The sequence below is a fragment of the Falco peregrinus genome, chromosome 1 (assembly GCF_023634155.1).
Source record: "Falco peregrinus isolate bFalPer1 chromosome 1, bFalPer1.pri, whole genome shotgun sequence".
Taxonomy (NCBI): domain Eukaryota; kingdom Metazoa; phylum Chordata; class Aves; order Falconiformes; family Falconidae; genus Falco; species Falco peregrinus.
The window spans coordinates 16255008-16278465 of NC_073721.1; the positions used below are offsets into that span (position 1 = coordinate 16255008).

Below are 23458 nucleotides of genomic sequence, written 5' to 3' on the forward strand. Positions count from 1 at the left end.
GAAACACTTCCATAGAAAAGCTACTCTGAGAACTAGCTTAGATGCACAGTTAGTTCCTGTTGTGTTTCCTTACAGGCCACACTTACCTTATTTTCTTCGGTTTTCATTGCTTTAAAGAGAACGCTGGCTGCAGAGCTAGCTAAAAGGACAACTTGCTATAAGAAAGTTCTGCCCGGGCTGAGTTGTATGGATGTAGACACAGCCACATTTGGTGCACATTAAAATGTGATCAGCTGAAGATTTCTTTAAGGAGGTATCATATTTGCTCACTTCATTTGATTCAAACTGAGAGGCTTGATGTAAGCTATCTCATCTACAGAAACAGACCTTTAAAACACAAGTGTACTGCCTTAAAGCTTTTCTGGAAGAAATGGTTGTGTTAAAGAAACAATTCCGTAAAAATCTTCCCTTCTCTGCTTTTGCTCATTTTAAAAGGATAATATTTCTTATACCCAGCTGATGAAGTGAAGGGAAATATTGTAGATTCTGAACTGTGTTATTGGTAACTGCGTTACATGGTATTATCTGAGGAATTGCTCTGGGACTTTAAGGACCCCAGTAAACCTCCAAGAGGTGAGAATAAAGCCTTTTCCAAGTCAAGTTTTATGATGTTGACTGTCTCTGAGCCAGTCCACTTCTTGTGTTTCATTCCCTGTTTCTGCAGTGGAAAAACTGATGTAGCTGGTCTTTTGTAATAAAGAAATGGACTTGAAATCATCTGATGGGAGTGTTGTTGAGGTAACACAGTTGGAGTTAAATAAAAAGTGTGTTTAAACACCCTTCCTGTCCGATTGTGAGCCCTTTCAAGGGTCCTAGACAACTGTATCTGGACAGACTCAGGCTTAATTTCAATGGCTAAAGGCTGGCTACTGTGGTACAGAGGCCACGGGCAGAGTGTGAAGGTTGAGTGTCTTCTCCAGGACCAACCAAGCCTCTTAGTATGCTCCTTCATAATGGTGTGTGTAGAGTAAGCTTGCTAGGCAGCCCTTCTATTTTGAGAGTTTCTCCTTTGTGCAATATTAGTTTACACATTACCTCAGCGTGTGCTTGAACTGTGATATGCAACTATCATTTAACTTTCCAGCCTTCAAAAGATTTGCCTAAGTGTATCATTTTTTGATAAGAAGTCTCTCTTCCTTTCATTCTTCTCAGATTTCAAAGGGATTGTCCCACTTAAAAGATCTTTTTTGAACCTGCATAATTATTGTGGGTTATATGTGTTGTTTCTTACAATTATTTTCTGCCTGTGAGGTTTCTGGGGCCATGTCTTTGCCACTACAGTGAGACCTAGAGACTTTCTATGCAGGAGTTAGTGTTTCTTTATAACCTAACCTTAGAGTCAATATTTTATGAGTAAAAATACAATTGCATCTGAATACTGCAGAAAAGAAGCCAGTAACTTTAGTCATATTAGCTGTCATTTCTCAGCACTGATCATTTGAAAAAAGGCATCAAACCCTGAACCTGTTAGGTGCATATAGCTGTCAGAAGTGGACACACTTGCAACTTTGCCAGGTGTTATTTGTATATGGATTCTAGGAGATGTTAATGGAGCTTTTAAAGTGTCCCTAGGCCCCCACATTTGTGCATGCCTGTTTTTTCTCACCTAAAGTTGCCTAAATGCTAATTTATCTAGGCTTCTCTCTTGACTGTCTTTTTGACAAGCTTGTGCTACAACCATTGGTCCATCTTCAGCAGTTGTGGTGAGTCTTAATTTGTCTCTGTATGCAGTGATGATATCTGTCGTGTCAGACCTCTCTAAGGAAACTGCCTGCTTCTGGAGTATTTAGACTTTTCCTCAGCATTTGCCCCTTCCCATTTGTTCTAATACCTGAAAAATGAGAATATTTTGAAAAGAGGTGTGTGCGTGGGGGGAATAAATACTGAAAAACATAATGTGATGGAATGGGGATAAAGATTTTTATAGGAGGCATATGTACCTTCTCTGTGTTTGCATAAAGATGACGATGATCAATTATTTTCAAACCTTTAAAAGAACCTTGTACTTTTATTGTAGCATTCTGTATCTTGAGAGTGAAGTTTTATCCTTGTTCTCTATATATGTAAGTATCGGCAGTCCCTACAGGGTTATGCAGTATTGTGCTGTAAGAGAATACATCCATTGTAATCAGCACTGGCTACTGTAGAGTGTATCACTCTCCTTTGAAATCAGTACAAATTGATGGTTGTATAAGAGAGCTGAGTCTCTAGCCCCATCAGTTTAAACTTTGAGGAAGATAATCAAAGGGAAATACAGTTAAAAAATCTTAGTTTTGTTGTATCTGATTTCATGCTAAAATTCTGCAAAATCACTGCTTGATTTGTTTGAATGTGTGTGGATTGCTCTAACCTGGTATCTATTAGTCACTTAGGAATTTGCAAGTCATCCTTTATAACTACCACTGTCTTTTGACTCTGTTTATTCTTCTCACCTTTCTCAAGCCTACACGGTGCACTGCAACACTGTACAAGGTGCAAAAATTTACATAACACTGGTAACTGTATTTGTCCTTCTAGAACATACTACTGCAGCACAAGTACCTTGTAGTGTAGAAATTGCCATAGTAACTACTCATTTCTTATTGATTAGATGGATAAAAATTCTCATAATATAGAAGCAGAGTAACTTACTGGCATATGGCTTCAGGCTACCCCTGTGGCAACTCTTATTTATGCATTCTCTTTTTTTTTTTTTCTGCATGTAAGAGGGTTTTTTTAATGAATTAGTATTCCTTGGATTAGACCACAAAATAGTCTTTTCTTTTCTGCCGCAATGGAGCTTAAAGTTTAACTTGAACTTGATATGCAGTTCACAAAGCAGAATATTAACTAATATTGGTTTGTTACTGGATCAGGACACCAGATTTCACCTCAACATGCAATCTGGAAGGAGAAAAGAAAGGGAAGGAAAGAAGAAAGAGTTCTCCCCTTCCCCTCACTTGGGGAGATGGCGAACCACTTCACAGAGCTGACCTGTAATGAGTAAAAGAGAATGCTCTAGTTTGGCATTATAATAAACTTCTTTGGAAGGTACTTCTTAAAACATTTGAAGTGGTTGCCTGAGAAAAGTAGTCCTGTTTTGATGTTTCTCTGGTAATGCTATAGAGATAGTAACGATCTTCAGCAGTGGCATTGCGAATGCTTACCAAAAGCAGGATTAGGCCTACAATGAGTTATAGTGTCTGACAGCTGTCTTGGTTCATGTACTGCAGCTGCTGAACGTACTACTGTCTCTTGCAATCCTGAAAGATGCTCCAACAAGGCTTCTACCAAGTGTGTTGTGGAAGACAAGCTTCTTATGAATTCTATCAGGGGACTGAAACTGTGAAGCACTCAGGATGCCAGGTAGAATTAAGCCAAACATATTCTTCAAATATGAAGCATCAGTTTATTCAGAATAATATAAAATGAAGTAACAGCAATATTCAACACGGTTTTTTACACTGTAAATCTGTTCTAACACTAGAGTCTTCTATGAGGCCTAGGTGTTAGCTGTGATTATATCTGTTCTCTATGATTATTTCAGGATACTGTTAGTTAGATATATAGGCGATGGAAGATTTTAGAACAATTTTTAGTTCAGGTCTTCCAAGCTGGTTTTACAGATGATACCCATGCAGGCCTGCTTTACTTGGCTTGGAGGCCTTTCCCATCTCCCAAAATTAAAAATGCTGGATTAGTGCATCACATTTACATTGTACCACCATTCAGCTCCCTTATCTTTACCTACAGTCTGATAGCCTGGTTTCAAACTTTGTATGACCTTAAGATTGTTTGAAGGAGATATTAATCCATTGGGCTACAGGAAATGCTGCTGCTGTTTCAATAAGCTAGTCCTTCGCAGACAGACTACTCAGGAAAACATTCTCCTCTCTGTAGTAGGCTACAAACAAATGGAGGAAACTCTTGGGCAGCTGTAGATACCTTATGTCTTTAACAGGAAGAAATAAGTTTGTGTCGTCTTAATCTTTGATATAGCCTCAATTCTTGTGTGCTTTTGTGAAGGCTTTCACAGGCAGCATTGGGAAGTTCAGTGTTCAGCATCTTTTGTCTGTGTGCTGGCATCTGGCAGGTGGGCCCAGAAAGCAGCCAGAAACGTAGCTGAGGAAAGAACAGCAGTATATAGTGGATAAGGTAAGAGTTTAGGTTGATCAAGTAGCGAGATGTGTGTGTATATTTTTACATGACTTTCCCTGCTGCTCCTTTAACCCAATCTAAAGGGAAAAGAGACCCAAATTAGGAAAAGTTTGCATAGAGCTTTTTAAGGTCACCTGCAAGACAAACTCAGGGTCACTGGAACTCCCCTATTAGTAGCTTGTCAGAGATCATTGGAATGGAGCTGGCTGACAAGAGCTCTTTCCATGCTGATTCCAAAAAGCCAAGGAAGTTTTTCAGAACACAGCTCATGTGTGCCTTTCTCAGTCATTAGTATCTTTTTTGTTCGAGGTCTGTATTGCTGTATTTCCCTGTTGGTGCAATGATCAATGTTGGGTAAACATACTTCTGCCATTATGACCCCTCTTTATTGCCTTAACAGTCTATTCCTAATTTATAATGGTTTCTTTTCACTCATAAGGGAGGAAAAAACTTCCTTCCTCATAGAACAGCGTGGGAAAAGATAGAGAATTGAATACAAAGACTGGAGGGCCAAGAACTCTCCAACTTGCTGATTTCAAGACTTGTCTATTTTCTATTGACACTGAACCACAGAAACAGCCTTGTACAGTTTTAGATGCTAGTGTTCTGTTTTAATGCTCATTTCATAAACCTCATTTTTGAGAAGAAAATAACGATTGGGTAGGTTTCATTCAACTAAGGAAACCTGCAAGGAAAGACTATATTCCAGGGAACTTACAGAAAAAAAAATTTAGATCAGTATACTGTTCAGGGAGTTTTGTATGTTTAGTATTTGAAGCCATAAGCTTTAAGATGTTTAATGTTTAGGTATTTCTGTAAGTGCTTTACAGACATCTGCAGAGTGTTTTCATCGGTAATCTCGCACACCGCAACAGAAATAAAAGCTGTATATGTTAGGCGTTGCCAGGTGTGTATGGGTATCTAAATGCATATATGTATTTGTGTGCATCTGTAAAATGCATCCTGCATGCAGATAATTAAATACATCCTCTCTGGGGTTATGCTGTGACTTGCATACTTGGAGGCAAAGGTTCTGTATAAAGAACAACCTATCCAGAATACAGTGGAATTTACTGCAGCTGCTGTGGGCTTTCAAAGCAATGGCTGCAGTCAGAATCTGGCCTAAGCAATTAACTTACGAAGGATGGAAAGGAAAAGCAGCATGTGGAAGACGTAATTAATGGGAACATGTAACAGTCAGCTCTCACATAATAAATTGGCAGCTATGCCTGAGGTAACTGCCTTTTATTTGCAAAATACAGTTGGAGTTTTTTAAAAGTAATTGCACATTTTCTTCCATTCCCACATGATCCCAGAGAACACTGTACAGTACAAATAACAACAGGAATGCAATATAACCATGGTTGTTGGTGTTCTTGGGGGGGCTTGTAGGTTTTTTTCAGATTCAGGGCTATTATCTTGTTTGAGCCAATGTCTGTAGGAAAGGGGGAATACACTTTAGCTCAGGAAAAGACAGGTGGTAAAACATTTTAGAGAGGCTTAATATGGAATAATCTAAAAGGACAAGGCAGAAACAACCAGAATAAATAACAGTAAATGGTTAGATATCTATTTGCAGAACAGATTTAGTAATGTAATTCTTTTGACTCAAATACTGGTTAAGATAAATGTTCTGAAATCTTTGTTTCAAAGGCTTGAATTTTCCCTGTCTGAAAGTTTACTGCAGCTTTTCCTGAATAGCAAGCATGACATCAGTTGTTCTTTAGATACACCACGGATGCTGGCAGATCTTCAAGAAAACGCACTCTACCACTTGTCTGGTGCAAAGCTCTGGAAGGCTTCAGGATGACACACTGGCTCTCCACATTCAGCTGCTGATTCAGCTGACTCAGCCTGCTGGAAAAAAACAGTGCCATAGCCCTTCCTCTCAAAAATTTTGCAAGAGGAAGGTGAGGAGGGCTTACAACTGGGGTTTGCTACTGTGACCAAGCATACAAGCTACTAGACTTCTTAACTGCCATTTCCAGGCTTCTCGATGAAGTAGAATGAACTGCATGTTGTTCCTGCTGCTACCTGGCACACATGATTCCTCTCTGCACGCAGATGGGGAGACAGGCTACCCACCATTTAAGTGCCTTGTTTGTCTGCTTGGGTTTTCTTTTATTTTTAAGTGCAATCTGTTTGTTGTCACCCCTGACAGTGGGGAGGAAAAGGGAAGTCCAAATCTATTGTAAGCGTGAGGGAGGATCTAGCCTATTTTGTCTGTGAGTGAATGGGGATGGGATCTAGTTGTAACAACCTAGCATTGGAGTGAATTCTTCTCACCGTAAATCTGATTAGAAGCTCTACTGTTTAAAATGGAACAGCCTGAAGACCAGAAAATAATAGTTCTCTGTAAAATATTCCTGCTGTAACTAGTCTCTGTATCGCTGACCCCAGGGGATCTTGCATTTGCTGCAGGCTGAGCCTCGTAGGCAGTTTGTTGCTGAACTAAGCCTTTAAATAGACAGCAAGTTTAAACAAGTACATCCTGCAATTTTTGTACTGATGAATTTAGAATGTTGTTCTAGCAAGCTTAGTATACTCAATTAATTAGTAAGGATCCTTTTAACGGGATAATTACTGTATCAGCAAGTGGTAAACTCGAAATGAATGTGAGTAGTCCTGGCTTGCATCAGGAAGAGATGTGTTGCAGTTCTAGCAAACGATTCTAAAATCATCCTTGTGTGAAAGGTTTTAGACAGCAAAGCTTGTCAGCAGCAGCGCTCTAGCTTTCTTACCTCTAGACTTGAATTAAAATCCCAAATGAAGTTGTATTCCACTCTCCATATGTCTACTTCACAATGCTATGGCAAATGATGACTGGATTTTTAAAATTTATCTTGGAAAAAGGCCTAAAATAAGAAGAGTAGGATGTGCTGCACATTATTACTAGAATATGAATGGTAGAAAGGGCTATGAAGTATATGAGACTTCCTTCTTTATGGCTGTGCATTTTTATCCTTTTGTAATGTAAGGGCCTGATCCTGCACAGAACAGTAACAGCTCATAAGTATAAACATCGGTTCACATGCTTGGGGGTTGGAATTTTTAAACAGGCTCATCTTCCAAAGAATAAACATGTCATTGCTTATGAGGGTATGGATAAATAAGCACATGACTGCTGCAGTGGTGGCAGAAACACTCTTACTCATTCACAAAACCACATTCTGTATTTAGATAGCTGAGGCTTTAGAAAATAAGGTTTAATTAGGTATTTTTCATAAGGGAAATGACCTTAGGGTCACTTTGCTATTTTTTATAGGTTTTTCTGCTCTCTTTTAAAATGGATGCAGAAATTTGTAAAAGCACCTGCCATTTTCTGTGAAATACAATTTTTAGGCACACTTTCAAAAACCCCTCGATTTTACTTTTAGCTTCTATAAGCTAAGCCTCACAAAGTCAATGGTCTTACTAAAGTGTGTTTTGGGGAGAAATTAATTGGGCCCTGTTCTTCACTCCAAATGTGAATATAGTAAATTAATAATTATTGATAACTTTGACACACAACAGACCAGACAATTGCTCAAGTTACTTCATGGGATCTTGTCCTGCTTTATGAAATGTGAAACACAAGCCTGAATCCTTTGTCTAGATTGTCTTGTCTAACTTGAGTAGGCCATTTTCCTTGTAGTTAGGTTGTATGCCTGAGTTGGGCCACTTTTAGAAATAATATAAAATGGAGACATTTTCAAAACCTGTCTCAACTGCAAGCACAGTAAAACTTGGGATGGGCGGACTGACAGACTTTACAAGTATTTTGGGGACATTTCTTTTTTGTGTTCTAACTGGTAGAAATAAAGGCAAGCACATCTGTAGAATACAACTGCATTTATCACAGGCATTTTCTAATGATCTATGGGGCTGGGATTTTTTATTATTATTACTTTTATTTGTAAGCTTAAGGTTATTCAGACCATGCAGGTCCTAAGAGACAGTCTTGTGTATGCAGTTTCATGTTGTTGCATAGTTTTTAACTGAATCTAGCCAAGGAGGTAACATCTGAAAATTTTCTTAATTTCTTGAATGAACAATGTTTAGATGTTGCAGTAACAGCAGAAATCTGTCATTCCCCTTCACTTGCATGCCTACACAGTTGTTACTGCTGAAGTTGTTCCCATACACAGTGAATGTATTGTTCATCACGCTCTTGTTATGGCCCAACCATTCAATTAGAGCTAAATGCTTCTGTACTTCCCATAATGGAGAGGCTTGTCCTTCTATTTGAATACATGCAAGTACATACGTTAGCACAGTGCCACCAAAGATAATAACCAACTTTGTTAGTGTGCCAAACCTTTGTGGCTACTACAAACTATGGCTACAAAATCCCTGTGGATAATATAATAGGGAACTAGTCAAAACCCACCATACAAATGGATAAAAAAAAAGTCCCATTTCTATGAATTTGCCTCAGAAATTTCCCCTACGATTAGAAGAAATTATTGATCTCTTGATGGAAGAGGTGGCTTTGGCACTCAGGGTGTGTTTGATCATAAAAACAGGCTAAGCTCTTCTGAAGAAACTGTGGGAAACACAGCTTTTCAAGTCAGTAGCTGTGCTCACTGATCTTATGCTGGAGCTTGGGATTCCTCTTTTGGAGGAAAGGCAACAAATTCTTTCATTTCAGTATCTTGGTCAGCAGCAGCATGAGTACTAGCTTCGTAAGGCTTGCACGGGCAACAGGTGACTTCTCCTTTCCGGCTCTTCTGCAGAATGGTAGCACGGAAGTCTAACGTTATCACTGCCAGACGATACAATTGTAGAGTCACAACTAAAATATTCTTAGCTGTAAAAAACACCAGCATCTGGTTGAATATTCTGAAATGTCCCATCAGGATTGAACGCACGATGAAGAAGGGGCCGTCCTGTATGAAAAGGCTGACTCCGATGTTCCACAGTTCCGCACTGTATCTGCACAGCAGCAGGCTGGGGATCCGCTTAGTTGATGCAGTTGGTTTGCAGCCAATATGCTGTACTGGAAACAAAATAACAGTTGTGGTAAAATGACTTTCTAAAATTAAGCCAGGGTTGGCCTAAAGGGCAGGGTACCCTGGATTATAAATGCATTCAACTGTTAACAATTCAACATAAAGAGTATCAGGTTTCTGGGATCTGTTTCAACAAAACACACCAAGCTCATGTTAAGCAGGCACTTACATGGTTCGCTGAACAGGACAAAAAAACCCCTTTTCCATCCCACAAAGCTATCGGTATTTATACACTTCCAAAACAAGAAGCAGAACACCTAACCTTTCAGGTCTCTTTCCCAGATGTTTTTCTGTTAAATCAACATGCATGGCTAATAGGTATCTTTAAGAAAAAAAGCTACCCTATTGAACGGGAGCAGCCTGAGCTGTAGCACTTCAGTTTGTTCCAGGCTAAGCCCTTGCATTTAATAGATTCACCAGATAGCCGTTGTCTTTTTCATGTGTCATAGTAAGGGTAAGTCACGTCAGCGCGGGGCAGTATCAGGCATTACAGATTGGAAGAAACTGTGGTTGCTGCTTGCCATGGAAGGCTTGAGCACAGTTACTCGTTCTTAGCCTTCTGGGTATGACATTGCATGCAACTGCGGGAACTTGCATGGATGTGTTCCACTTGGTTATAATAGTGGCGGTGAGCTAATTTAAATGCCTTTTTGTGGGGTGGCATCTCAAGAATCATCAGGAGGGTTTGTGTGTGGTAAATGTGACTGCTTCTTATGAAAATACATGTAGCTTAGCTAACTTGTCTCTCGGGCAGTGGCATTTCATTAGTTTAAAAAACATAGCTGCTTGTGATGCAGTAACAACTGCCAAACATTTCAGCTCACCAAAAGAATTCTATTGTTTGAGTCAACTCGGGAGGGGGGGAAGGGGGGGAACCTGGACTTAAGTGGAAAATGAGTTGTAGACCATAGAAATTTGCTGAATCCACTAGGCAAAACTTCAGCAGCAGCTAATTTTTTAATATGTTTTGTGCCATTGCTGTTTAATTGCCCTAACTGCATTGCTGTAGTCCAATAATGTGTCTACAATTTTCTAGTTTACATGATGTTTGAGGTAGGAGTAAAAATTCTGATGCTTAAATGAAATATCTGTGCAACTGAATAGAACTACCAAGAATAAACTGTACCCATAGTAAGTTTAAGGGAAATGTGTGTTCAATAATTTAATTTTTAACTGGTAAATGTAATTGGCAGAAAAGCAATATCCAGAGGAAAAAATGCCCAGTACAAAAGTTACTTCATTTAAATTAAGTGAATACAACTATTTAAGTGCCATTTTAATTTCAGTGGTGGTTTTGTGTATGTGTGTTGGTGATGGTTCTTCGTGTGGGTTTGGTTTTGGTTTGTTTATTTTTTTCTAGATCTGAGTGGTGTGCATCTTTAACAGAAAAAAATTCTGATACTGGTAAAATACAGCTGTGATAAATCTGAAATGTAGTTGCATTAGTTTTTTTCAGGAAGTGAGCTTCTTGAGGTGAAATAGTGAAATATTTTCCTAATTTCAGTGTTGAAAATGAAGCCTAGTGTTGTCCATGAAGAAAAGGCTAATGAAAAAATCCTGGAATAATATGTGTGTAATTATTTTACTCATTTATTATTTTAGTCAGATGCTAATGAGGATAACTTATCTTTGGACTGGTATAGTTGAATTGCAAAGTTTTAGTGGCTGGAGGCCAAAATGGTTGGAACAGATGATGATTGGGCAGCTTTCATTCTTCTTGAACACAGAGGGGCCCTTTCTGCCTGACTTGGCTGCCTGTTGGGCCTTTAAGATACTGGTGTATAGTCCCAACATTGTATGGTCCTTCAGGTTCCTTGTGAATAGGTTAATTTCTCCTGTGATAATATCTTCTGTGCTCTTGGCTGTGCTGTTCCCTGTGATTAAGAATCACCTGTCTCTCCATAAGGTCTAGCAACCTTCCCAGGTTTCAGCTGTAATATAATCTGAGACCAAATCTAGCTCAAGAGTTTACATAGTGAAGTTTAAGGCAGTAACAGGCAGCTAGAGCAGATACTCCAATATAATATTACACTTTCCTCTTTTTCTGGAAGTAGTTTTATCAGGGAGATCAGAGGTTAGCCAGAAACAAGTGTTTCTTCCAAAGAAACCACAATGAACTTTCTTCAGAAATCATCATTGTCGTATATATTGCTTTCCACCAGAAATCCTTGGTATGCCCTGTAGTGTGTGCACAGCCACAACACATGCCAGTAAAAACATTTGTTCTCTTGTCTATGGGCAACTACTAACCTGCAAGATCAAGTGGAAACTGTAACATACTCCAGGTCCATACAGCAAGAATTGCATTTATGAGAGCATAATTCTTCCTATAGGAGGGGAAAAAAGTGGTAACAGTGAAGATGCAGTTTCCTTATGTGTTAACAAGAATGTTTCCTGCAGTATTTGGAATGTCATTTAAAAGGGTGGCTGAGCGAAACAATGATTGATTAATTGCACGCTCTGAGATGTAAAACTAAGGAAAATAGAGGAAACTTTTGGTATGGAGTTTCTGCTGTTCAGGCTACGAGTTCCAGCTGTGTAATTACATTAAATATCTGATGCTAATGTTACAATGATAAGCATATGGAAATAGACTCTGTGGCTCGAAGGGGAGATATCTTTACCCTTGTAGCGATTACACATTCCTTACAAGCCTGAAGCTTCCCTGCCAAGTGGGAAGGACCTCTTTTCCTGTTGTAAAACCTTTTATTTGATATTTTAAAAAAATAGTATGTCTGTAAGAGACCTCTTCTGTGATTCCTCTTCTTTATGAGGGATGTTCACAGCTCATCTCTCAGTGCTGAGAGGGGGAGATGAGCTTACTTTCTCTGGGAGAGATCACAATGTTGAAAATGCACACCAGACTATGCTATTCCCTTTCTTCTTATCTTTGAACACTTTGTCATTCTATCATGAAGAAAGTACATATGAGATAACCAAAGAAGCAACTTGGATAATGAATCACTAAAGCAAACTCTAGTTGCTTCCTCGCCAGTCTGAAACAATTCATTAACCTGAGAGAGGCTTACTGTGTATCCAGTGTTTCAACTCTTGCAGCTATAAGAACTGACACTGCGTGGCAGTTATGCTAGTTGTTTGGCTCTTTGTACACTTTTATTGTGATGGATGTGACATGCTTCTCCACTGGCAACAGATGAGTAATCCCTAAAAAAGCTCATAGGACTGTTAGGTCTTTTAGAGAGGGAAAGGTGAGAGTAGGAAAACAGAGCCCTTGAACGTAGCCTTCTGTTACCTGTGGGAAATGCAGTTCCACCAGTCTGAACGCCACAGATTGCACAAACAAATCTTCAAACAAAACAAATATATTGCATTATGGCAATTATTTCTGTCAGCAAATAGTTCTTACCGAACATCTTCGATGTCCAAGGTTTCACTAGCAAATTCAAGTATATCTGCTGCTGTTCCCACAAACATGAGAAGCAGCTGAGACAATTGATCCCGGGTGATTTCCATTCCAATGGGGAGAAGCCATCTCCCAACTACGAGTAGCAGCAGAAAAGTCTGGTGGAGGGCCAGTGTCCATACAGTCTCACAGATTGTGGAAAGCTGATTCACAAGGACTTTAGCCTGTTTAAAAGGCAACCACAATAACGTACTGTAAGTTCAGGAGACTGATATTAATAGGTACCTTCAGAGACTGTATTCACCCTTGAGCCTGTTTTTGTTCTCCTTCACCTTGTATTAGAGCAAATCATTCCTATGTGGCAGGCATAATTTGAAAAAGGCACATTAATACAAACTTTGGGTAATGAATAACAAGTCTTTCTCTATGTACTACTACTCCTGTTGTAATTTTTCAGCTGAGCATTATCTTTTGCAGAACCATCACCCAGACACTTTCCAAATGTGGTTGCTGAGATTTGGAAGAGGATGGTGGGAGAGTCTCCTCTTCACCCAGAGACTTGTACTACCAACAGTAGTATGCAGCACACCATAGACCATTTTCACAATATGTTTTTTTGAAACTTTTCTTCTTTTTTTTTTTTTTTTTTTTTAGTTTTACTCACTGTGTGAGGACCTTGCCCAAATAGACACAACAGTCCCCTCTAATTGCTCTAATATCACAAGAACTTTACTAGGATTAGGAAAAGGTATCCTACCGTTTGAATGATGTGGTGATCTGTTCCCTCACTTCCATGACTGCTGTCTCTGGATTCATTGAAGTCTTGGTTGCTGACATTCACCTGAACTGCTCCAGGCTCATTACCACAGTACTGTTGTGAACAAAAACATCACATATGCATAAACATCCCACACAGGGAGCAGATGTGCTCTGTGGTTGAAAGAGCCCTGTTTCACTGAATTGCAGAGAGTTCATTTGTGAAAGTCAGTTGATGTTTACGAAGGTACATGCTTACTCTGAATGTAATTCCCCCCTTGTTCAGAAGGGAGAAATTCATCTCATGAAGACAGGAGTGATGTGTTGGTAGGTTCCTGAGAAAGTGTAGGGTTGTACTGTGCAAGAGGATGTAAGTACAAAGGTTGACCGAGTAGCTGACACCTTTGTGCTGTTAAGACCGCATTCTTTCTATTTGATCTGCCTGCAGCTCTCCAGAACAGGCTACTGGGTTTCCTACATAATCTCTCTTTGCCTAAAACAGTAAAACAGGGTAAAAAATTATCATGGTCAATCTACTGTTTTATGTTCATGGTCAGTCTCTATGTTCAACTTGTTCTCAAAATATCTGCTTCTCATCTTTACGGTACAGAAGAAGTTCTCTAAAAATGCCATTGTTTCAATCTTCTGTATGATTTCCCTCAAGGCTGGAATAATAGAGTTGGGGAAGGATGCTTGGGTTGTATTCTCTGCCCCCTCCCAGCTGTGCCTTGTTCTGCAAGGCAATTCATAATGTGAGAGGTGAGATTCAGGAATAATTAAGAAAAATGGGCCTGTGTTGTTGCTCAGCCCTGCAGAGTAGAAAAAAAACCCAGGTATTTTTACTTTCTCCAAGTACCCAGTGCTCTAGGAAATCAAATATTGGCTAAAACATATGGTTATTTAAACTGCAATAAACCAGTGGTGGGACTGTGTCCTGTCTGAGGTCTGCAGCACTGCCCCTGCCCTTCTACCTCCCCTCCCAAGGCTGCCCCTGGAGCAACTGGGGTATGGTGCTAAATTCTATCTTCATAACAATCCCTTAATATCCCTTTTCTTTGTAATAAAAAGGGATAATTAGAAAATCAAACCATGCTGTTATTAAAGACTTTTATCCTGTCCTATTTGTGCCAGAGAACACCAGATGATTTGCATTTCTCCATTGGGCCCCCCACCATTTTATTGCACAGGGAGTGATTTTTCTGCAACAATCAGAGTGTGTTCTAGTGCATACTGAGTAGCTGTGTTCAGCATCATGCCTGCCAATATAAAGGCAACATTTTCCAGCAAATGTCACATTCTAGCAAATTTCAGATTCTACTTTGATACTTTACTTGGTCTCTGATAATGTTGCTAAGTATCTGGGTAAATGCTGCCTCTTGCCTGACCTTGTCATAGATAAATGGAGCACATTCCTGCGGTCTGAAAAATCTGGGGAAAAAGGTCAGTGCTTGTTGCTTTTATATTTGGTGGTAAAGGCTCTTAACTGAGTGCTTCCCTAATTTGGACAGTAGGTGTGAGAGCGTTGAAAGATTGAGTCACAGATAGGGGGAAGATGATATTTCCATGTGGAAGAGGGAAGTCTAAAGATCTGGACATGGAAAGAGTGAGATGGAGGCGCTGGTCCTCTGTCTGGCTGCAGCCTTGTAGGGCTAATCTCGCTGTGTTAGCCCTTCAAACAAAGAGAAACGGAACACCTTGTTTAGAGGATGTTTTGGAAATGAAATTTAACTGGTGCTCTGGAGAAGCCTTTTTATCTGTTGCCTGTAGAAAAAGTCTAAAGTGTGGGGAGAGCAGCCCCCAAGGTCAAATCAGCCCAAATCAGAATAACCCCTGCAACAGGCAGTGTGACACAGTCAGCTGAGGAGACCATGACCTAAAAAAATTGCGTAACTGGTGTAACCACCCTAGAATATTAAGTGAATATCTACCTTGTAACAAATAGCTTGGGTAGACAAAGGGATTACTAACTTGTGCTGGAGGAGGAAGGCTAATTCACCCTGACGGCCTTTGGATTGTCATTGTCTGCATTTCAGCTTACTCCTCTGCCCCTTACCTGACCCAGCAGGGGTAAGAGGAAGGGAGCTGTGAACTTGCATTAAACTTCACATCGGTGTTTGTGGATTTTTTGTTTGTTTTTTTAAAGCCCTGCTGCTCAGGGATGAATTTGCCAGATTTGAGGGAGGACCCACGTAGGGTAGCCTGCCACATCTGCCGCATGTGCAAGGATAGCGGAAATCCCTTCCCAAACACTGTGAGAACTCCCAGCAAGTAAATCAGGTGGCTGAAGGACAGGAGTGAAATAAGAGCCTGTAGCAGTTGTACTGTGTGGGCAGCAAGGCGTGGGGCGCCGCGCTCTCCCCATGCCAACGGCAGAGAGCAGGTAACTCTTGTGGCTGCTCCCCACAATCCACGCGCAGGGCAGAGGAGTAACAGGAGTCAGCAACTCACACCGCTGGAGGGAAGCGGAGGAAAGCATGCCACAGCTTACATGTGGCTTGCAAGGAGGCTCTTTTTTTTTTTTTTTTCAAACTTTAGTGGCACAAAGGTGCAGAGAACACTTCTTTAAGAAAATTAATTCACTTTATCAGTGTCTTTTGTAGGTTCCCTATGTGTAATTTTTGTAAGTACTCCCAGCTGAGTCAGGGGTTACTACTTCAGTGCAAAGCTCCACGAACTCTGACTGAATGGCACTCCTCAGGGCTGGGTCCACATCTCTCCTCAACTGCATGCAGGCAGCAAATGGAAAACTGCATCTGCAAAGCCAGTTGTTGAAGCAGGCTCCTGTTTTTTAATTTAAGTACGTTCATATCTTGTTCTGGTTTGTTTCTCTCTGAATATTTATTGAATACTGATTGTGGTGGTGATTCACTTGAAAGTTTGCAGAAGACCCTCTATTTTCATCATGTATATGCATGTAAATAGGACTAGTGGTGCCAGGCGTATTTGCCTAGCCAATTATGTATGTGCAGTGACTTAATGGGAATGTGACAAGGAAAAAGTGAATACTAAGTTTCACAGGCAGTTGACAAACGTGGTTTACCTCTTTACTGCTAGAGCCCAGTTACTCCTAGGTTCCTAGGTATGGAGACTTTGTGTATAGCTAAACAAATACACCTTTTTTTTTTCTTTTTTTACTGTGCTGAAATAAAACAGGAAGAAATTGTACACATTTTGCATAAATTCTAGCTCAGTTTACTTCCTTTGTTTCTTCTGGTATGAAGCTTTCATCCCTCTGATTTATAAAACATCTAATCAAAACAGAAACTCTGTTGCCTGACACAGTGTTGTGCTAGTGTGTAGCCTGCAGAGAGCTCACTGTCAGTGCATGGGGAACTCCTGAAGCATCGAACTAATTCAGCAAATTTATCTCTGCATGTTATTGTGATCCATTATTCCCAAATAAAAATGAGGTTAGCTAAAACTTTTCACAGTGGGTCCAGCACTGAGATGGTAAAATTGGCACTTGAATACCAGGGCAAAGCATCCTCTATCTTGTTAAGATGCACGGAGGCTGGCAGCCTGGGCACATTGTGGAAGATGCTAGCACTTCCCTGGAGCCGGCCCTCTGCCAAGCAACAGGTACCCTGCTTGCTCCCTGCCATTTGCTGGAAACAGTGTCACCGTTGCTATGGCAACGTGTGTGATGTCAGAAATTCAAAGCAACCGTGACTGCTTCATTTTGCTTATGCTGGAAAGCTGAAATGTAAAACAGGGAGAAAGATTGCATAAACTGTTTTTACAAATTGAGGAAAATAACAGATATTGGAGGGAAGAAATGGTAAAAGATGTAAGATCGCTTTTAGGACAGAGAGGTTCTAGAATTTTAGCTGGTAAGAGAATCCCACCTCCCAATGAGGCTGAGGGAATGGGCACTAATATTCACTATTTCCTTAAAATGTCCAAGTAAAGGTTGTTAAGAATAGTTATGAGGTTTACAAAGTGTCTACCTTTTACTGACTGGGAAGCCTACATCAACTGCAGTGCTGGTAGTCAGGTAAACCCGGCAAAAAGTGGTCAGTTATTGCTTTTTGTGCAGTGATGCACCAGGCATTTGAAAAGGTAATGGAGGTATTTGTTTATCTGAGATCTTATATGATATTAAGAAATAATGTTTGGGAGTTTTAATTAAATAGTTTTAACCTTCTTGCCACTCTGTTTTGCAGACAGCAATTTTTTCACTCAGTATAGCTCAATTTACTTTATAGCCTCTCCCAAACATGTATTTCATCCCTAAATACTTTACTGCAAAGCAGTAGTTTCTATGTAGTCAGTATTTCACTGTTGGTATATGAGTAGCATTACTTATGTCCAGTTCTGCGTTACTTGGAGAGGCAGATTTGCCTCTGTCTTCAGGAAGAGAGACTGCATATCAGCACGTGCCTTAAATAACAGCACCAACACAAGCAGTTAAGGTTTCCTGTGAAAGATTCGACATGAGATCAAAGTTCTACTGCCTTAAAAGACCACAAACCATTTTCACGGTGTATACGTTAAATGTGTGGATCTAGTAACTGCATAATTACCCCTTCCGTTATTATTTTAATAAGGAAAATATTAGCAATATTTTAGTATCGGGAGTAGTACTAGCCTGGGTGCTGTGTTTGAGATTAATTGTTAGGAGGGCTGCTGCCCTTCTGGAGGTATTGTTTTTGATTCTATTAGGTTGTGTGTTTCGAGAACTCTCTATCCTATCTCTCCAGGTATAAACTAAGCTGTTAACTTGATATACTCCCTCTTTAATTCAGAGTAGCAGTATATCAATAAGAACAAAGTATGCCATGTTCTAACATCATTTTGGGAAATAAACTGCTGCCTTTGACTACAGAATTAGCCTGTGTCTTGGACCAGATCTAACTATGACAAATGTTCTCAATATCCACATTACCTGTCTGTGACTGTTTAAGGAGATTTGGCAAAACAAGAAGACAATAAATTCCTGCTGCTGTATTTAGAAAAAGCCTCAGGCATTTTCAGTGTAAACACAATTTTGAATATTTGATTATGCTTCTGTGGGCTCTAACAATGTTTCAAAGGAGAAAATGAGGCACTATGTCTTCTTAGTCTAATTTATGTATTTTCTTCTGTTACTTTTTGCTCTTGTTCCTATTGGGCCCTTTTCTGCTGTGGATGTAAGTTAGTACATATGTACAAAAGCTGGGGCAGACAAAATTCCCTTTTCACTACGTGGAAGTGCTATAGGGACTTGAAAGGAGCCTGCATGAGGAGGTGGTTCACTCAACACCAGCTGCTGGGCTCATTTGCTCTGTCCTGGCCCTAAGTGACCCCATCCACCAAAAGACGGATTGCCTTTAAAATTTTTACCATGTGTTTTAATCTGGCAGACACTCCCCTGCCAGATTACTATACAGCACAAACAAAGCAAGAACGCTGGCAGACAAATTACCATGTCGGCTACCTGTGGTAGCAATCTCTGAGTATTCTTCTAGGTTGCAGCAAGCATGAAGTAATTTAAGGCCTCTTCTACGGATACCTGTCTCAATTTTGGCTTGCTTGGAGCTGTGATATCTCCCTGTAAGTGCTGTGAAACTCATACTTTCATTTACAAAGACCTCTAAAGCAATTAAGTTCTCTCACCATCCTGAGCAAAATTCAAGCTGGTAATGTGGGGGTGAAATGCTGGTTTTCGAACTTCTAGTCCTCTGTTCCCCAGACAAATACAAATAAATGGTCTAATTTTTAGCTAGGAATGAGGCTCATTATTTGATATTTAGGAAATGCATGGTAGTCATAGTATAGCTGTAGCTGGGTTGGGAGACCCACCACTATAAAACAGAAAATTGGAACAGGACCTGGCAGGCTTCTGTCCACATGCCAAAATCCAACCCATCAAATAATGCATCAATTTCAAACTAGTCCATCTTGCCTCATAATAAATACCTGAGTCCCATGATGAATTTCTAGTAGCCATAGTGATGGTACTGTGCAAATCAGATATAAAAATATTGCTGGTGAAAACCTGTAAAGGAAAAGAAAATATAGCTTGGTGTTATATCACATCATAAATACCATATATCCTATGATTATCTGCATTAAAAAGTATCTTGTGCCCTCCTACCAGGTGGGACACTAAGAAATAGGGTAACTGCAAATAAGAGTTGCTATTCTTGCCAAATTCCTCATACTGTCAGTATTATGAATCATAGGTTTATTTGTACATCATCAAAGATCATATAAGGAAGGTTATTTAAAATCTATTTTTAAGAACTAACCAAAGGACTTTGCTGTTTGTATTCCATCAGTGTTCTCTGTAGTTAAAATAAAAAAATAAAAAGCCTCCAGCTTACATGCTCTTTCTGATTTCATGAAGGGTGAATTAATACATTTAGTCATTTCATTGAATGATGCTGGGATAAAGGTTGTTGATCAGAATCCTGTGCATTGACATAGGAAAGGTAGAAATGGCATTAGTTTGCCTAAAACCAGCATTTCTTCAGTAGGAGGTCTTTCAGTGGCAAGCTGAAATGGTTTATGAAACTGGGTCTTAGCCTTGTTCCCCCATTTGTGCTAACAATTGTATAATTCTCTAGGATTTCTGTCTCTAGTTATTCTTTCCCTGAAAGTCTTATATGAAACTTATGACAGCGAAGTTTTATTATCTTCAGCTTCTTGAGATGAGTTTATTCAGAAGTACCAGAGAGTTTCATTACTCCTCCTGCAAGCACTGATTCTTGTGAGGGTTGCCAATGTTTCCTTATCAAACATGTGACAATTTTCTTTGGGGTGGGTGTTTGGGGTTTTTTGGGGGGTTTTTTTGGGGGTTTTTTGGCAATTCCAATCCTTTTGGACTAGGAATGAGGTCTGATGCCACTAATGTTTCATCTAGCTCTGCTGTAGCATGGAGTAAGCATCACTGCAATGCTGCTGAGCTCACAGCAGCCTTTGCACCATCACGTATGTACTGGCCCAGGACAGGACAGTGGCATCAAACTCAGAATACTTCCTTGATTCCTTCTACCTTGTCACTGTCACATTCTGCAGTGAGTTTAAATTGCTCGTATGTATGTAACTGCAGCAACATTTTGGTCAAATATTGTTGCATTTATTGTTTGTTCCTATCCTGAATGAACGTTTATTTTGTAATCATGATGTTTCCAGTGGAGACTAAGTATTGAGGAAAAGAAAAAAACCCTGCTGCTCAGCAGGGATGACTGGTTTGCTGAACTGCTATGATATGTTTCAAACAATCCCCTCTAAATAAGACAGTCCTGGTTTGTGTTTGGGGATTTGGTGGGGTTTGGTTCGGGTTTTTTGGTTTTTGTTTGGGTTTTTTTGCAGTTGGTTGGTTTGATTTTTTTGCAGAAGTGAGGGGGTGGTGTTTGTTTTGGTAGTGGGTTTTTTTGTTGTTGTTTGCTTTTTTAAAAAAAAAAAAAGTTAATTATTCTGTAGGGTTTTACCCTGGTTATTTTGGAAGAGAACACACCTCTCATTTGAATGGGAGAAGTAACGTATTTCACAGTATTTCCTGTAGGACTTGAGCACATGAAAAATCCATCCAGCTGGCAGGTTAGCAATACTGAGCTAATGATACCATGTCAGGCCAGGAGACTTCAGGGGCTTTAACCCTGCCTTTCTTTCAGAAGGAGCAATCTAAAGGAAATATGTGGCCAGGCCCACAATAATACTTTTTCTCTGCATGTCCCGTTTAATTTTTTGTGCTGGTGTACTAAGCAACACTCTTCTGTCAATAATGAATGGAGAGTGTATGAAGCTCTTGGAGTCAGGAGAGTCCTGTGGCACAGTCTGCCCTTTGCTTGTATCAGTGATTGTCTATGGTGGCGTTTCTATAAATGCAGATGATATACTGCCTGTTCTGAATGTGTTTTCTGCCAGAGCAGAAAGTTATCCTGATGCAAACAGATGCTGATCACTTGTCTACAGTACTTACATAGAAGCATACTTTACTGTATTGCTTAAAGTGCTGGACCACATCCATTTTCAAAATTTCCTTCTACCTAAATTTAGCCCAGTTTTCTAGTACATGGTTTTGTCTAAAATGGATCTGCTTTCTCTGTCTGTTTTTCTTTGGATTTTCCAAAAGCTGCCATACTAAGTGTTCCTTCATGAAGATTCTGCTGCTGCCTCCTCTCCCCGTTGAATCTGGTCTGCTCACTCTGCCTCTGTCTCATAACTGTGCATTTGGAGCTCTGTTGTTAAATTTTCCTGTGTCTCGGACTTCATCACTAGTTTTATTACATTCAGATTTAGAGCATGGAATGCTTGTGTGAACTGTCACACAGCACTGCTGCTGTTATAATGAGTTTCACAGTTGCAATGGGCAGGACTTTAAGATCATTGAAATATTATAGGGCTTTTTCTGTCCTGGATTTGTCTCATGGCCTGCCTGCAGTTTGAGTTTTTAAAAATAAAAGGTGCTAGTGAAATCCTGACAATTAGTTACATGACCACTTCCTTTTTACAGAGCGTTTGTTTTGGCTGACTGAGTGCTGATGAGCTGTAGATGACTGTAGCAATTCTTTTGATGCATGTAGAAACCCATGTACTTGGGCAAACTCTGCTATGACTAACTTTTTTACCTGTTTCTCAGTCAGCCTTTCATGTGTGAAAGTTCCCCTCTGGAATAGCCTCTCAAATCTAAATATATAAGCCGTTCTTGCTGTATTGCAAAAGAGGTTGCTGCTCATCATTTATTTGTTCACTGAGGTTTTGTTCATGCCCTAGCATGGCATTAGCACTATTGCAAGTAGCAGGGATGAGGAATGCAGTCCCAGGGAAGGAGGTGCAAACCAGGGCATGGCAGGATGGGGTAAGAGGTGCAGGGCATCTGTATGGAATAGCCTGTGTGGGCCCCTCAGCACTCTTGTGCGCCTCATAGGTGTAGTCCCTAACACCTTGCTGTTCAGGAGTGCCAAGTGATATGGTGAGGGAGTGCATGCCCCCTGCTTCCCCAGCCCTCGGGACAGGCAGCTCCAGAGCATGCATCTCTTGCCTGCAGCTACATTTCCCGTATTTTTCAGCTGTTAATATGGATACACATACAGAACTATACAGACGGCGGCTCCCAAGCAGTCTGCTGCAAAACTGCCCCTCCTGAAAGCCTTCTGAACTTGGCAATGGACTAGCCAGGGCTTTATCAGTTTTCTACCCCCACCCTCCACCCCCAGGTGCAGCAGAGGGGAAAATGCAATCCCCTGAAAGCTTGGCAAAAACAAAGCCAGGACTGCAGTGCTCTCGGGCAGCAGCCGTAGAAGGCAGCCTCACGTCTCCAGCAAAGTGCATGCAAAGAAGCAAGAGGGGCTCCATCGGAGCCGGCAGGATATGCTCACCATTTGTAGCCTCTGCCTTGCTTAAACTTGAGGGTGAGCCCTGTTTCCAGGCACAGGAGAAGATTGAGCAGTGCCAGTAGCCAGTACTTGGGTTCTTTCTTCACTGCAGTCACTCTCCAGACCCCGATGAGAGAGTGCAACACAAAGAGCAGGCGAGTAACCAGAGCATTGAGCAGCACCATCAGCTCCATGCTGGACCAGCCCCCCGCCCCTCTTCCCGCACCGCAGGGGCCCTGTGCTGTTCAGGAGCCCTGGGAAGTTACCCTGGGAATCACTGGGAAGCGTGCTCACCACAGGCAGGCAGATCTCTTCTCCTCTTCCATCCCCACAAAGAGGCCCATTATAACAAAAAAGAACCGGCTTTGCCCCTCCCCCAGACTTCCTGAAAACTTTTTAAAGGATAGGGGAAAAAAAAAAAAAAACCACAAACCAGAAAGCTCCCGATTCCAGGCTGCAGGGGGTTGTAGCGCTCAGTACAGCTCCAAGCACACTAAGGCAGGGGTGCAAAGGGTTTCCTTCCGTCCCTTCTCCATCCTCCGTTCAAGGACTAAACGCCAGGAAGGTTTCTGTCTCACACTCTGCTAAGCCCCCCTTGCTGCTCTCAACACGTAGGCTTCTAGCAAAGAGACAAAATCTAAGAAGCATCGTTAACTTGCATCTTCTTTGCTAAAAGCTTCATTACATTACTCAGACTGCAAAACTTTCTTTCCTCCTGCCTCCCCGTGAAATATATAATTCATATTTGGGAGCTTTTAAAATTGTTTGCTTAACATTGCAATACAGAAAGCAGAAACCGTGTACTTAATTCAATGCTGGGATACCCATGTGCAACAGAAGTTAGAAAATCTAAACTGTACTGAAATCTAGTCAAACTACTATACTGTATAAACTACACCCTGCTTCAG

The 23458-nt window shown here is 40.6% G+C and overlaps 1 protein-coding gene across 1 annotated transcript; it reads right to left on the bottom strand.

The window, feature by feature from the left end:
* Nucleotides 1–5341: 5341 nt before the first annotated feature.
* TMEM26 (transmembrane protein 26) lies at nucleotides 5342–23004 on the bottom strand. The gene is made up of 6 exons (XM_005236866.3): nucleotides 22554–23004; nucleotides 19147–19225; nucleotides 13250–13363; nucleotides 12496–12716; nucleotides 11379–11455; nucleotides 5342–9115 (listed from the first exon to the last, which is right to left on the bottom strand). The coding sequence occupies exons 1-6, from the start codon at nucleotides 22742–22744 to the stop codon at nucleotides 8709–8711; spliced, it is 1089 nt and encodes a 362-aa protein (XP_005236923.1). The 5' UTR covers nucleotides 22745–23004; the 3' UTR covers nucleotides 5342–8708.
* Nucleotides 23005–23458: the final 454 nt, after the last annotated feature.